The 15,402-nt window shown below is 40.2% G+C and overlaps 1 protein-coding gene across 1 annotated transcript in view; it reads right to left on the minus strand.

The window, feature by feature from the left end:
• Positions 1-13,437, minus strand: part of ZYG11A (zyg-11 family member A, cell cycle regulator) — a 63,908-nt gene extending 50,471 nt beyond the window's left edge. Inside the window, exon 1 of the mRNA XM_082431239.1 lies at positions 13,083-13,437. Within this exon, the coding sequence (XP_082287365.1) occupies positions 13,083-13,172 (90 nt within the window). The 5' untranslated portion in view covers positions 13,173-13,437. The remainder of the gene's footprint in view (positions 1-13,082) is intronic.
• Positions 13,438-15,402: the final 1,965 nt, after the last annotated feature.

The following is a 15,402-nucleotide window of genomic DNA, read 5'->3' on the forward strand; positions in this document are numbered from 1 at the left end:
ATAGTTCTAATCCTTTTGGAGCTAACAGTTTAGTGTGGAATACATCCAATAAATCTGACAATTTCATACAACATAAGGGACTAATCAAGCAGAAATCACATGGCCATTCATCCAACAGAATTTACTGAATGATTACTACATGCCAGAGGATAAGAATGCCTGCCTATTCCCACCCTCATTAAGTGTTCACACTGTAAAAGGTTGCTATACCCAGGAGGCTGTAGAAGAATTAGAAATGACAGATGTAAGACATCTTCTCTAAGACACGGGCATTTGTTCATTCTACAAATATTTGAGGGACTTCCTGGTGGTCCAGTGGCTAGGACTCCATGCTCCCAATGCAGGGGCCCTGGGTTCGATCCCTGGTCAGGGAACTAGATCCCACATGCCTCAACTAAGAGTTCGCATGTTGCAACTACAGATCCCACATGCCGCAACTACGACCCAGTGCAGCCAAATAAATAAATAAATAAATAACTTTTAAAAATATATATTTGAAAGGTATGGCACTCAGACATGAAGAGAGAGTGATAAGCCAGAGATTGCATTTTTGTCAAAGGTTTCAACATGCAATACATTCACTGACCTCCACCTCACTTTTAACTGATTAAATTCCCTCCACAGTCCGAAGTATAAATTACTCCTTTACAAATATCCTCAACTCCTTGTTCCCTCTCCTCCATTACACTCTAAGACATTCTCCTGGAAGAACTTTACTATTCACCTTTTTCATGGCAACACTCAGCAGCTCATCATCTATGAAGAGGGGAAGAGGGGACTTCCCTGGTGGTCCAGTGGTAAAGAATACACCTTACAATGCAGGAGACCTGGGTTCGATCCCTGGTCAGGGAACTAAGATCCCACATGCCACGGGGCAATTAAGCCCACGCGCCACAACTACTGAGCTCGCACACCTCAACTAGAGCCCACGTATCCCAAACTACAGAGCTCACGTGCCCCAAACTACAGAGTCCACGCACCCTGGAGCCTGCAGGCCACAACTAGATAGAAGCCCGTGCACCACAATGAAAGATCCCACATGCCTCAGTGAAGACCCTGCGTGCCACAACTAAGACTCGACACAGCCAAAAATAAATAAATAAATATTTTTTTAAAAAAGAAGAGGGGAAGAGTCACACAACATAGTATGTCATGGAAAATTCATAAACATTAACTTCAAATGAGCCCTCAGTAGCTGGAAATCCTTCAAGGTCTCTTTAGACAGGGCACTTTCTCACCATGGGGCAAGAATTATTTCATGCCTTCTACTTGTTCCTCAAACCCATTTCATGCTGGTAACAGAATCTGACTCACTTCAGTGAGAAAAATGAAGACACCTCACCATCAAATTTAGTTTGGAACTGCATGCATCTTTTCCTTGGTCTCCTCTTATATGGAAAACATGTACCTCCTTGCAAAGACCAACACTTCCACGTGTGCTGGCTGGATTTCGTCCCTCCTGCCTTGGCCCCTCCTGTTATTTCTTCATTCATGCACATCTTCAAACTCTCCTTCTCAAATGGATCATTCTTTTTCTTTTTTGGCCAGGCCACACAGCTTGTGGGATCTTAGTTCCCTGAGCAGGGACTGAACCTGAGTCCAGGCAGTGAAAGCACAAAGTCCTAACCTCTGGACCACCAGGAAATTCCCATCAAATGGATCACCCTTTTTTTTTTTTTTTTAAATAAATTTATTTATTTTTGGCTACATTGGGTCTTCATTGCTGTGGTGGGCTTTCTCTAGTTGCGGTGAGCGGGGGTTTCTCTTCATTGTGGTGTGTGGGCTTCTCATTGCGGTGGTTTCTCTTGTTGCGGAGCACGGGCTCTAGGCACACGGGCCTCAGTAGTTGTGGCACGCGGGCTTCAGCAGTTGTGGCACATGGGTTCAGTAGTTGTGGCTCATGGGTTCTAGAGCACAGGCTCAGCAGTTGTGGCGCACGGGCTTAGTTTCTCTGCAGCATGTGGGATCTTCCCAGACCAGGGCTCGAACCCGTGTCCCCGGCATTGGCAGGCGGATTCTTAACCACTGTGCCACCAGGGAAGCCTCTGGATCACTCTTAACATACAATTTATGCTCTATTATTTGCCTTAAAAACAAAAGCCTTCTGTTGACCCCCACATCCTCTTCAACCACATTTCTTCAGTAAGCTTACTCTGCACGCTGTAATCACTATCCTGTTATTCATTTTTGTTTTTCTTTTAACTGCGGTATAACTTACATATAGCAAAAAAATTACTTTTTGGTGTACAGTTAGTTCAACGAGTTTTGACTGATGCATATAGTCGTGTACTACCACCATAATAAAGATATAGAACAGTTCCATGACCCAAAAAATTCTCTAGTGTCCCTTTGCAGACAATCCCTCCCACCAACCCCAAGCAACCACTTATCTTCGTTCTGTCCCCAGTGTTCTGCCTTCTCCAAAATGTCATATAAATAGAATCATTAAGTAATTGGGCCTTTTGAATCTGACATCTTTCATTTTGCATAATGCATTTAACACAGATTCATCTGTGTTGCTGCATGTTTTTGTAATTTGTTCCTTTTTATTGCTGAGAAGTATTCCACTGCAATGAATATACCACAATTTCTTTATTCACCAACTGAAGGGCATTTGGATTACTTGAAGTTTTTGACAATTTTGAATAAAGCTGCTATAACTATTCACAAAGTTTTGTGGGAACATAGTTTTCATTTTTCTTGGGTAGTTACCTAAAAATGGGATTCCTGGGTCCCTAGGATTCAACACTTCCTACGTGTTAACCATGTATTTAACTTTACATAAGAAAGTGCTAACCTGTTCTTACAATGTGGCTGTACTATTTTGCATTCCCAAAAGAACATATGAGAGTTTCAACTGCTCCAAATCCTCGCCATGTCAGAATTCATGTCAGAAAGGAGACAAGGAAGCAAAAAAATTCCCTGAAACAGTCTCAGCAGACTTCTACTTGGGTCTCATACCCAGAATTGGTTCATATGCCCATGTGAAAATGAAAATTATGCTTCGTGTGGGTAATTTCTGTAGATCTATCTTCCAGGTTACTATTTCTTTATTCTGTGGCATTTAGTTCTTTCTTCACTGTCTAATTGTATATTGTTCTTCTTTCATTTTTATTTCATCTTTTATTTCTTTAATAAATTTTATATACACTTATTTTATACTGTTTCAATAATACCATTTTCTGAAGTCTCTGGGAATCTAATTCTGTTAGTTATTGATTCTGTTGATTTTTTTTTTTAAGATTTTTTTTTTTTAATGTGGACCATTTTTAAAGTCTTTATTAAATTTGTTACAATATTGCTTCTGCTTTACGCTTTGGTTTTTTGGCTGTGAGGCATGTGGGATCTTAGCTCCCTGACCAGGGATTGAACCTGCACCCCCTGCATTGGAAGGCGAAGTCTTAACCACTGGACTGCCAGGGAAGTCCCTCTGTTGATTCTCAATCATAGAGGTTCATGTTTTATAATTTAAGATTGTGAGCTAATTTTTTTTTTTTTTTTTTTTTTTTTTAGGCCACGCATCACGGCATACAGGATCTTAGTTCCCCAACCAGGGATCGAACCCGTGCCCCCTGCATTGGGAGCGCAGAGTCTTAACCACTGGACTGCCAGGGAAGTCCATGAGCTAATCTCTAGTGAGAGTTTACTGTAGACTCCTGTGAAGCCTGGGTAGAAGATACGTCACATCAGAGAGATTATGCTAAATGCTACTTACTTAGGGGCATCACCAGGGGCCATTTTGATAATTTCTCAGCTACACATTTCCTGAACCAAGCTAGAAATGTCAGTTAAAACCCTTAGTCTGTATGAGGACAGACCTGTGATAGCAAATTTTTAGGACATATTTTTCTCACTCAAAATCCAAGCCAAAACTGACAAGCTTCCCTGTTTCCCTTTCCCATAAGCAGATTTTTTTAGACCTACCATTTCACTGAAGTATGACCAGCCTTTGTTAACCCATGTTTACATATACATATATATATATGTATATATTACAGTTCACAGTCTCCATTCAAACTTCCCACCAGCTTTTGGCAAAGGTCTAGTCTCTAATCTTTGGTTATTTTAGGGCCTGCTTACAGTGGTGATTTCCAGCTTCTTTGAATTGGGTGGGGATGTTGGGGATTTTCCTTAGTTTGCATTGGAAAGTGTTTGTTACATTTTATCCAGAATATTTCCTTTTAACACTTTATGACATTATTTGCCATATTATTGGACATGGCAGCCTCATTTTTAAAATGCAGTAAAGGGGACTTCCCTGGTGGCGCAGTGGTTAAGACTCCGTGCTCTCAATGCAGGGGGCCCGGGTTCAATCCCTGCCAGGGAACTAGATCCCACATGCATGCTGCAACTAAGAGTTCACATGCCACAACTAAGGAGCCCATGTGGTGCAACGAAAGACCCAGCACAACCAAACAAATATATTTTTTAAATACAGTAAAGATTAAATCCATATAAAAGATGTTTAGAACATATGTAAAATATTTAAATAATATAAAATATAAAACAATATAAATATTTTTAGATATGGGGATATATGTATATGTATAGCTGATCCACTTTGTTATAAAGCAGAAACTAACACACCATTGTAAAGCAATTATACTCCAATAAAGATGTTAAAAATAAATAAATAATAAAAAATAAAAAGAACTTGAACACAGTAAAAAATATATATATATAAATATTTTTAAAACATTCTTGTATTCACCACATAGCTTAAATAGAATATACCAAAGTTTTGAAGTTCCTTATACACCCTTCCCTGATGCTACTTCTCATCCCTTCACCCAGAGGTAATCATTATCCTGAATACTGTTTAGCTCTGCATGTTTTTGAACTTTATATAAATAGAATTATACTACAGTATTCTGTTACTTGTTTTTGTTTTATAAATCAGTAGCATGTTTTAGAGATTGATTTCCCACCAAGACCACTAATGACTAATGACTCTGCCTCTATAATATCTAACTACTGATTACATGATTCTAAATATTATCTATAAATCCAATGAATTCTAGATTACTACCTCCAGGTCAGATCTCTCTTTAAGCCACAGTGTTAGATAACCAGTTGTCTCCTTGACATATCCACTTAACTGTGCCACAAATACTTCAAACTCACCATGTATGAAACTGAACTTCCCCAGTCTTTCCCTACTCAGTGAACAGCATCACATCTATTCAGCTGCTTAATCTTTACTGACATTTCCTTATCCTTAATCAACATCCCACACGAGACAGACATCCAATAAGTTCGCAAATCCTGTTGGTTCTACTTGTGCCAGACATCTTCCATTTGCTACCTACCTCACACCCAGACCCAGTCCTTAATCTTCTCTACCTCTACTCTGAGGTGACTTGTGTGGAATCACTACAGATAATTTCCCCAGCTCTTCCTCTTTTAAAGTACCCTGGGCTGGCTATGTCTCCCTTATCACTCCTCTAAAATCAGTCCTCTCTCCTTGCTACTGACTAAATGTTTGCATTCTTCTGAAGTTCTTTTTTTTTAATATTTATTTATTTATTTGGCTGCAACAGGTCTTACTTATGGCATGCGGGATCTTCATTGCCGCCTGCAAGATCTTCATTACAGCATGCGGGATCTTTAGTTCCGCATGTGAGATCTTCAGTTGAGGCCAGTGGGATCTTCACTTGCGGCATGCAGGCTCTTAGTTGCAGCATGCGGGATCTAGTTCCCTGACCAGGAATTGAACCCAGGCCTCCTGCATTGGGAGCGTGGAGTCTTAACCACTGCACCATCAGGAAAGTCCCCCCAAAATTCTTATGTTGAAATCTAACCTCTAATTTGATGATGTTTGGAGGGAGGAACCTCAGGAAGTCATTAGGTCACAAGGGTGAAGCCCTCACTGAATGGAATTAGTGCCCCTGTAAGAGAGACCCCAGAGAGTTCCCTTGTCCCTTCTGCCATGTGAGAACACAGCAAAAAGATGTATATGAACCAGGAATTGGGCTCTCACCAGACACAAAATCCCCCAGCACCTTGATCTTGGACTTCCTAGCTTCCAGAACAGTGAGAAATAAATTTATGTTGTTTATAAGTCACCCAGTCTACAGTATTTTAGTTATAGCGGCCCAAATGAACTAAGATATTCCTTCTGAGAGGTCCTTTGGGCCTAGGGGTGGCAATAGCTACTGTTACTGGACATTGAGTAGTATATTATTGTGGTTTTCCATACCTGTCCCTTATCTTTGGAAGTAGTCCCTTAATTAAACTCTCATTAAATTACCCCTATTCTGAGTGTGTCATCTATTTCCTGCTGTGAGTATGACTGTTAAACCTCCCAAATAAATTTCTAGTTCATCCCCTTCTTTCTAGCTCCACTACTAATTTCTAATCCAAGTCACTATCATATCTTTCCTAGAATACTAAAAAACTCGAAATTAGTTTCTCTACTTTCACTCTTAATCCTTTTCCAATCCACCTCTACCTAGAGTTTAGACTCATCATTTCTAAAATATAAACAGTACTATATAACTCTCCTAATGAACATGTTTTAATGGGTACAAGGTAAAAAAACAAAACAAACAAAAAGCTGCATTTTATATACAACCAACAATTAATTGGAAAATTAAATTTAAAAAATTTACAATAGCATTTTTGTTTTGTTTTGATTTGATTTTTGGCCACACCATGGGGCATGCGAGATCTTAGTTCCCCGAACACGGATCAAACCCGTGCCCCCTGTGCTTGGGAGCGCAGGGTCTTAACTGCTGGACTGCCAGGGAAGTCCCTACAATAGCACTTTAAAAACCTCAGGGGGGACTTCCCCGGCGATCCAGTGGTAAAGAATCTGCCTTCTAATGCAGGGGACCAGGGTTCGATCCCTGGTCAGGGAACTAGGATCCCACCTGCTGAGGGGCAACTAAGCCCGCATGCCACAACTACTGAGCTCGAGCGTCTCAACAAGAGAGCCCGCGTGCCCCAAACTACAGAGCCCACATGCCCTGGAGTCTTCGTGCCACAACTAGAGAGAGAAAACCTGCATGCCACAACTAGAAAGAAGCCCGTGCACCGCAATGAAAGATCCCGCATGACTCAATGAAGATCGTGTGTGCTGCAACTAAGACCCAATGCAGCCAAAAATAAATAAATAATAAATCTTTAAAAAAATAAATGAACAAAAATTAAAAAACTAAAACCTCAGGGAATTCCCTGGTGGTCCAGTGATTAGGAACATGTACTTCCACTGCTGGGAGCATGAATACAATCCCTGATCAGGGAACTAAGGACCCACATGCCACAAGGCATGGTCCCCCCTAAAAAAAAAAATCTGTTTTAAAAACCTCACATATAGGCCTGACTCAGGAAGACAACAAAAATCTAAACACAATAGTATCCATAAAGTTTAGCTTACAATAAAATATGGTAAGAATCAGGAGAGAAAATAAAATTAGTCAACAGAAACAGACCCAGGGAATTCCCTGGAGGTCCAGTGGTTAGGACTCCATGCTTTCACTTTCACTGCCTAGGGTGCGGGTTCAATCCCTGGTCAGGGAACTGAGATCCCACAAGCTGCGCAATGCCAGGAAGGGAGGGAAGGAGGAAGGAACCCCGAAATAACATAATTAGCAGACAAAAACTTTAAAACAGATATTATAATTCATGGATATAGAGGAGAATATGAATATAATGAGGGAATAAATATGCAATCTCAACAGAGAAGTGCAAGATCTGAAAAAGACCCAAATGGAACTTCCAGAGTTGAAAAATACATTATTTAATGTAAACAACACATTAGATGATATTATCAACAGATTAGATACTACAAAATTAAAGATAAGTGAAGTTGAAGGTAGTGCAATAGAAACTATCTAAACTGAAACAGAAAAAGTCTGGGGGAAAAAAAAGTGGAGAAGCACAGAACCCCAAGGGACAATCTTAAGCAGTTTAATACAAATGTATAATTGAAACTCTAGAAGAGAGGAGTTACTGGGGAAGAAAAAATATTTTAAGAAATAATGGTCAAGGAGGACAATGTCCTATACTTGGAATCTATGAAATTATTTTACAGTTTAATATTTATTGAATTACACAGTTAATTCACCAGGTACAAAGAACAATAAACTTAATAGCTTTCTTTTTTAAAAAGTCAAAAAATATTGACATTAGATACAAAATATAAACCCACTGATCCCAGAAGCAAAAATGGACCCAAAGTGAAATAAACAAAAGATACCACAACATAATAAATGTCTAGAAACCAACAATAAAGAGAAAAACCTTAAGACTTGGGGAGGGGGGGAACCAGAGGTAATGTGGACACAGTTTTTAAAAAAAAAGAAGTATGACCACTGAATTTTCATCAGAAGCAATACTAGCCAGAAGACAATGAAATAACATTTTTAGGGACTTCCCTGGTGGGCCAGCAGTTAAGACTCCAGGCTCCCAATGCAGGGGGTCCAGGTTTGATCCTTGGTCAGGGAACTAGATTCCACATGCTGCAACTAAGAGTTCGAATGCCACAACTAAAGATCTCGCACGCCACAACAAAGATCCTGCATACCACAACTAAGATCCAGTGTAGCCAAATAAATAAATAAATATCAAAAAAAAAGAAAAACTAAGCGCAATGAAAATATCTTTCAGAAATAAAGGTAAAATAAAGATATTTTCAGACTTTTTTTCTTATTTCCTAATTCTTTTAAGAAATAACTGATTGATCAAAGAAAAAGTAAAAACAATATATTGTGCAATTTCTAACATGGAGAAGTAAAATGTATTATTTCAAAAGTGCAAAGTACAGGAAAGAGGGGAGAAAATGAAAATACTGTTGTAAGGTGAAGCGATATATTTAAAAGTAGACTGTGGTAAGTCAAACGTGTATATTTTAAAACCTGGAGCTGTGACTCTCAAACTTAGGACCCCTTTATACTCTTAAAAATTGTATTACATCTATCAACATTTACTGCATTAAAACTAAGAAATCTTTAAAATATGTATTAATTCATTTAGAAATAATGAAAGTTAAAAAAAAATCAAATGTTGACACAAAGAACATTTTTTTTTTTTTGGCCACACCGCGTGGCTTGCAGGATATTAGTTCCCAGACCAGGGATTGAACCCTGGCCTCAGCAGTGAAAGAACCAAGTCCTAACCACTGGACGTCCAGGGAATTCCCAAGAAAGAACATTTTTTTAAAACAGCTATATTTTCAAAAAGAATTTTTAAAAGTTTAGTGACAACGGCAGCACTGTTTTACATTTTTGCAAATTTCATTAATGTGTGGCTTAATGAAAGAGAATGCAGTCTTAGAGACCCCAGAAGTCTTGAGTCCACATTTAAAAAACTGCTATCTGAGTGACCATTAAAGAGAGTGTGGGGGGGTGGGAAAGGAGAGGAACAGAACTAGTAAGTCAACAGAAGAGATAAAATGAAACTTTAAAAATACTCAACTGAGGGAATTCCCTGGCAGTCCAGCGGTTAGGACTCCGTACTTTCATTTCTGAGGGTGCAAATTCAATCCCTGGTCGCAGAACTAAGGTCCCGCAAGCTGCGCAGCACGGCCAAAAAAAATATATGTATATACTCAATTGAAAAGAAGCCAGGCAAAGGAGAAACACAACAACAAACACATAGGACAAATAGAACACAAACAGCAACTTAAACACAACAATTTTGATAATTATATTTACTCTAATTTAAAAGGCACAGATTGTCAAACTGGATTAAAAAAGCAAGCCTGCTGTTTACAAGAGATGGGCTTTAAACAACACAGGGTTGTTTAACAAACAATAATCATAAGGACACTGGAGTAACTATGTTAATTTCAGGAAAAGAATATTATCAGAAATCAAGATGGACATTTCATAATGATAAAAGGATCACTTCATCAAGAAGACATAATTCCTAATGTATATGCACTTACTAACAACTTCAAAATTCATAAAGTAAAAACTGAAAGGATAAAAAGAAAAATCGACAATTACAGTTGGAAATTAACACTTGTCTTCAGCAACTGATAAAAACAAGTAGACGGAAAATGAATAAGAATATAGATTAACACTGGGAAATCCCTGGCAGTCCAGTGGTTAGGACTCTGCGCTTCCACTGCAGGGGGCACAGGTTGGATCCCTGGTAGGGGAACTAAGATCCTGCATGACACACTGCGTGGCCAAAAAAAAAAAAAAAGAATATAGATTAACATTCTCAATCAACTTGACCTGACATTCATAGAATACTATACCCAACTACAGAACACATACTCCTTTTAAGTGCACATGAACATACACCAAGATAGATCATATCTGAGCCATAAAACAAATCTCAGTAAATATAAATGGACTGAAATCATAGAGCATGTTTTCTGACAACAATGTATTTGCATTAAACAAAAAGATATGTGGAATATCCCCAACTATTTGGGAATTAGGCAGTACACTTCTAAATATCCTATGGGTCAAAGAAGGACTCTTAACAGTAATTATAAAATATTTTTAACAATATATCAAAATTTATGAGCATTTCCCCCATGAAGTAGATATAGTTTAAAACCTTCCCTCAGGGGGGAGGGATAAATTGGGAGTTTAGGATTGACATAACACACTACTATATTTAAAATAGATAACCAACAAGGACCTACTGTATAGCACAGGAAACTCTGCTCAATATATTCTGTAATAACCTAAAGGGGAAAAGAATTTGAAAAAGAATAGATACATGTATATGTATAATTGAATCACTTTGCTGTACACCTGAAACTAACACAACATTGTAAATCAACTATAGTCCAATATAAAATAAAAATTAAAAAAAAAAAAATCCCCCAAAGAAATTAAAGTCTCAACGGCTTCACTGGTGAATTCTGTTAAACATCTAAGGAATAAATAATACCAATATCCCACAAACTCAAAAAACTGAATAGGGAACACTTCCCAACTCATATTTTAAGGCCAACATTATCTAGATACTAAACAGATACATTTTTTTTTTTTTTTTTGCCCGTGCCGCGTGGCTTGTGGGATCTTAGTTCCTCGACCAGGGATCAAACCCGGGCCCACAGCAGTGAAAGCACAGAGTCCTAACCACTGGACCACCAGGGAATTCCCAGATAAAATATTTCTAAAGAGCAATTTCCCTCATAAACATGGACATAAATAATATTTCAAAAATATTAGCAACAGAATTCTTCAATATATAAAAATAATACATCATGACCAGGTGGTGTTTATTCCTAGAATGTAAAGTTAAATTCACAATCAATAAAATTCACCACATTAACACAATAAAGAACAAAAACATCTTATTAAATGCTGAAAAAGCATTTAACAAAATTCAACACACATTCATGATTTAAAAAAACAAAAACAAAAAAACTCAGCAAACTAGGAATAGAAGAAAAATTCCTTAATTTGACAAAGGGCATCTAACGGAAAAACCTGTAGCCAGTATCATACTAGGAGGTGAAAGATCTAGAACAATACAAAGATGTCTATTCTCACCACTTCTACATTCTACAAAAGGTCCTAGAAAATGCATTTTAAAAAAAAGAAAAGAAAAAGAACAGACTGGAAGGGAATAAGTAAAGCTGTCTTTATTTGCAGATGACAGATTGTAAAGAAAATCTTAAGAAATCTTAAAAAAACTGGAGAAAATAGGTGGCTTTAGCAAAGTTGTAGGATACAAGATCAATATACCCCCCCCAAATTATAAACTTTTAAAAAATATTTACAGTACTATCAAAAACAGGGATAAATTTAACAAAATACGTAAAAGACCTTTCCACCAAAAACTACAAAACACTGCTAAATAAAATTAAAAACAGCATAGAGAAATATATCTAAAGGAAAAGTATTCATGCACTGTACAACTTTTAAAATTAATTAAGAATAAAATCTTAACCAAAAAAACGAGTGTACATAGTACAGTATGGAACCAGACAGAAAATGGATTAGTCTGATCACTTTTCTAAAGAAAACCTTGTTTTTCAATTCCAGTCAGCGCCAACAAAAAATGTGCTTGACACACTGTGCTAGTACATACATTAAAAACGCAGCTTTTCCATTAGCTACAAACAAATTTACAAATTATTTAGGCAGCTTTTAAAAGTGAGTCCAAAAGGGTCTACAGGAATACAGGCTAGATCTTTGAAGGGCACAAAAGCCAACACGGCGTCAGCGTGTAAAGTACAACCTCAATCAGGATATTTCCTTACCCCCCCATACTAATTGTGGGTTAAGCGTTCGTTAGATTTTGAGTTTTAAGAGCGGTAGCCCTTGGGATGTTGTAGAACATGGAGTCTGACATCAGAACAACTGATGTCAGGTTCCAGATCATGAGCAAGTCAAGGAAGGGTTCTCAATTTCCCTATACACCAGTAAAATGCCTACCAAAAAATCCGAGATTACTCTAGAAATGCAATACCTGACACACAGTAGGCGCCAAATACAAACTCTTTTGGTTTGCATTTTGCTCAATTTAGTCTAACAGGCATTCCGAGGGAAAAGAGGGGGAAACAAACACGTGGAATTTAAGGAAGTTCAGTCTTCGGGGTTCCAGTTCCCCCCGCCGGGCTCAGAAGGTCTTCCTGTTAACGACCCCGGGACCGACAGGTCACAGCCTCTGGGAAGCAACAGGTCCCCAACACACGTGGGGGAACGGTCGAAGTTTGAGGCATTTGGGTGCATCATGACAAAAAGCGCCACCGTCTACTACGAGCCAAGCCTAAAGCCATGCCCAGCACTTACGTCTAAATTTACACCACCCTGCAAAATAGCTGCCGCCCTCGCAGGCACAGGTGAGCATCAGAGACCTGAGCAGGGGACTCGCCCAGGGTCACGCGGGAGGCGGGACTCATCCCGCCGCTCCTCCTCTCAGCCGCGCAGGGTCTGCTCGCTCGGCTCAAACGCTGGGACGCCCTGGGGGGAAAACTCCTCTCCGACATGCACTTCCCATAAAAGACAGAAGCCTGGCAGGGGCTCAGCCTCTTCAGACTTTACCCCCGCGTCGGTCAAACGAGCCAACAAGTGCCTCAGCACAGTCCCCGACGACTCGCCGCGCTCGCCTGGGGCCTGGCGTCCCGCCTAGGCTCGCGTTCCCCCCTCCCCCTCCCCGGTGCTCACCTGCACCACGCCGCAGCCCAGGACGTCCTTCTGAGCGTTCGGAGGGACGATGGTCCGGGGCGAGAGGCCTGGGTGCAAGAAGTGAACCATGGCGACCCCCGCCGGCTACGCGTCGAGAGGAGAGCGGCCGTCGAGCGGGGCCCTGATCCCGCGAGAGGTGGTCTCGACCGGTACCGGAAAGCAGCTGAACAGCGCCCCTCAGCTGCCCCTGCGGAAGGTTTGGGCTTTTGAAACGCTCGGCGTGGCGACGCGCACTCGCCCGCCGCAGACCCCGCCCCCAGGACGGCCTTCCCCACCCACACCGGGGCCGACCACCATTCCATGCCTTGAGGGCCCAACCGCCCTCCTTTCGCCTTCATGACGCCCCAGAGACCTACCTTAGGCCTTACGAACCACTCACCCAACTCCTACACACCGCTCTGAGACCGTCTCCCTCCAACCGACACCATAGGGCTAGGTACCACATTCCTGTCGCCTTTCAAAGGCACGGCCACCGACCAGCTCTGTGGAGTTGGGAAATAGAATATGGTGGGCCCTCCGTGTCCCCAGGGACATTGGTTTCGGGATCCATCATACTCAAATCCTCTGAGGCTTACGTACCTGATATAAAATGGTGTAGCATTTGCATATAACCTAGGCACCTCGTCCCCTATACTTCAAATCACCTCTGGAGTGCTTATACTAACTAATACAATGTAAATGCTGTGCAAATAGCTGCTGGTACTGGCAAATTCAACTTTGCTTTTTGAAATTTTATGGAATTTTTTTTCTGAACATCTTCCATAGAGGTTGAATCCAGGGATGGAGAGCCCGTGGATAAGGAGGGATGACTGTATACATTTTTTTTTTAATTATTTATTTATTTATGGCTGCGTTGGGTCCTCGTTGCTGGGCACGGGCTTTCTCTAGTTGCGGCGAGCGGGGGCTACTCTTCGTTGCAGTGCGCGGGCTTCTCATTGCGGTGGCTCCTCTTGTTGCGGAGCACCGGCTCTAGGCGCATGGGCTTCAGTAGTTGTGGCTCACAGGCTCTAGAGCACAGTCTCAGTAGTTGTGGCGCACGGGCTTAGTTGCTCCGCGGCACGAGGTATCCTCCCAGTCCAGGAATGGAACCTGTGTCCCCTGCGTTGGCAGCGCAGGCAGATTCTTAACCACTGCACCACCAGGGAAGCCCCTACATTTTGAAATATATTTTTTAAAGTCCTTTCTCCTACAAATCTGGCAACAGCACCTCTCTTATATCAGACCTCTGTTTCAACTTCTACTGACATTGGATGAATCAAATGTCAAAACCACTCCTGATCTAGTAAGTATACAAACTGAACTACTCAGCTTTCTTGTGACCTAAAAAGTATGGAGAAGACCCTTCTAACCTGCTCCAAGAAAGAAACCCTGAGAGAGAGCAGTGAGTTAGTACACTTTAGCTAATTTAAGAGAAAATATGTCTTGGAAAAGGATGGTTATTAAGAGTAGGAGGCTTGGATTTGAATCCTGCTTTGGAATGCCTGCTCAGCCACCTACTAACTTGTGAACCTTGGACAAGGTTTTTAATTTCTCTGAAGCTCAACTTCCCCATTGGTAAAATGGGATGAGAATGCCTTATCTCACAGGGTTAATATAAGGATTAAATAAGATAATGTATGTAAGGAGTTCCCTGGTGGTCTAGTGGTTAGGATTCCACGCTTTCACTGCCATGGTCCAGGTTCAATCCCTGGTAGGGGAACTGAGATCCCTCAGCTGCACGGCAAAAAAAAATAAAAATAGAAAAAAAAAGATTATGTAAAACACATGAAAATGAGTAATGGAACAAGTCCTTGATAAGTGGATTCAAATGTTAAAGTTATTTTTCAAGTTCAAATAACTGCAAAATGCTTTCCTTTCACATTTATTCTTTTATTTAATCCTCATACAAACAGAAATCCCAGGCCTTAGGTATCTCCATTTTACCCACAGAGAAACCTGAGGGATTGAACAGACAAGTTAAATTTTACCTACCTGATGAGTGGAAAACCTGGGAATCAAAATTGAGTTTTCTAAATCCAAATCCAATCAATATTCTTTTTTTAATTTAATTTTTATTTTAGTTTGGACTATAGTTGATTTACAATGTTGTGTTAGTTTCAGGTATACTTTTTTAAACTTAATTTTTATTTTATATTAGAGTACATTAAATGGACTGTTTCCTAACTTCTATCCTCAACTCTCCAACACCTCTCCCCCCAACCATACTGTCAGTTTCCTCTTTCACTGAAAAAAGAAAAGAATCAGAACATTCCAAGCTCCCACCATCACATCTACCCACCTACCAGTATAGACTCTCTGT

The sequence above is a fragment of the Balaenoptera physalus genome, assembly GCF_965194825.1.
Source record: "Balaenoptera physalus genome assembly, chromosome: 1".
Taxonomy (NCBI): Eukaryota; Metazoa; Chordata; class Mammalia; order Artiodactyla; family Balaenopteridae; genus Balaenoptera; species Balaenoptera physalus.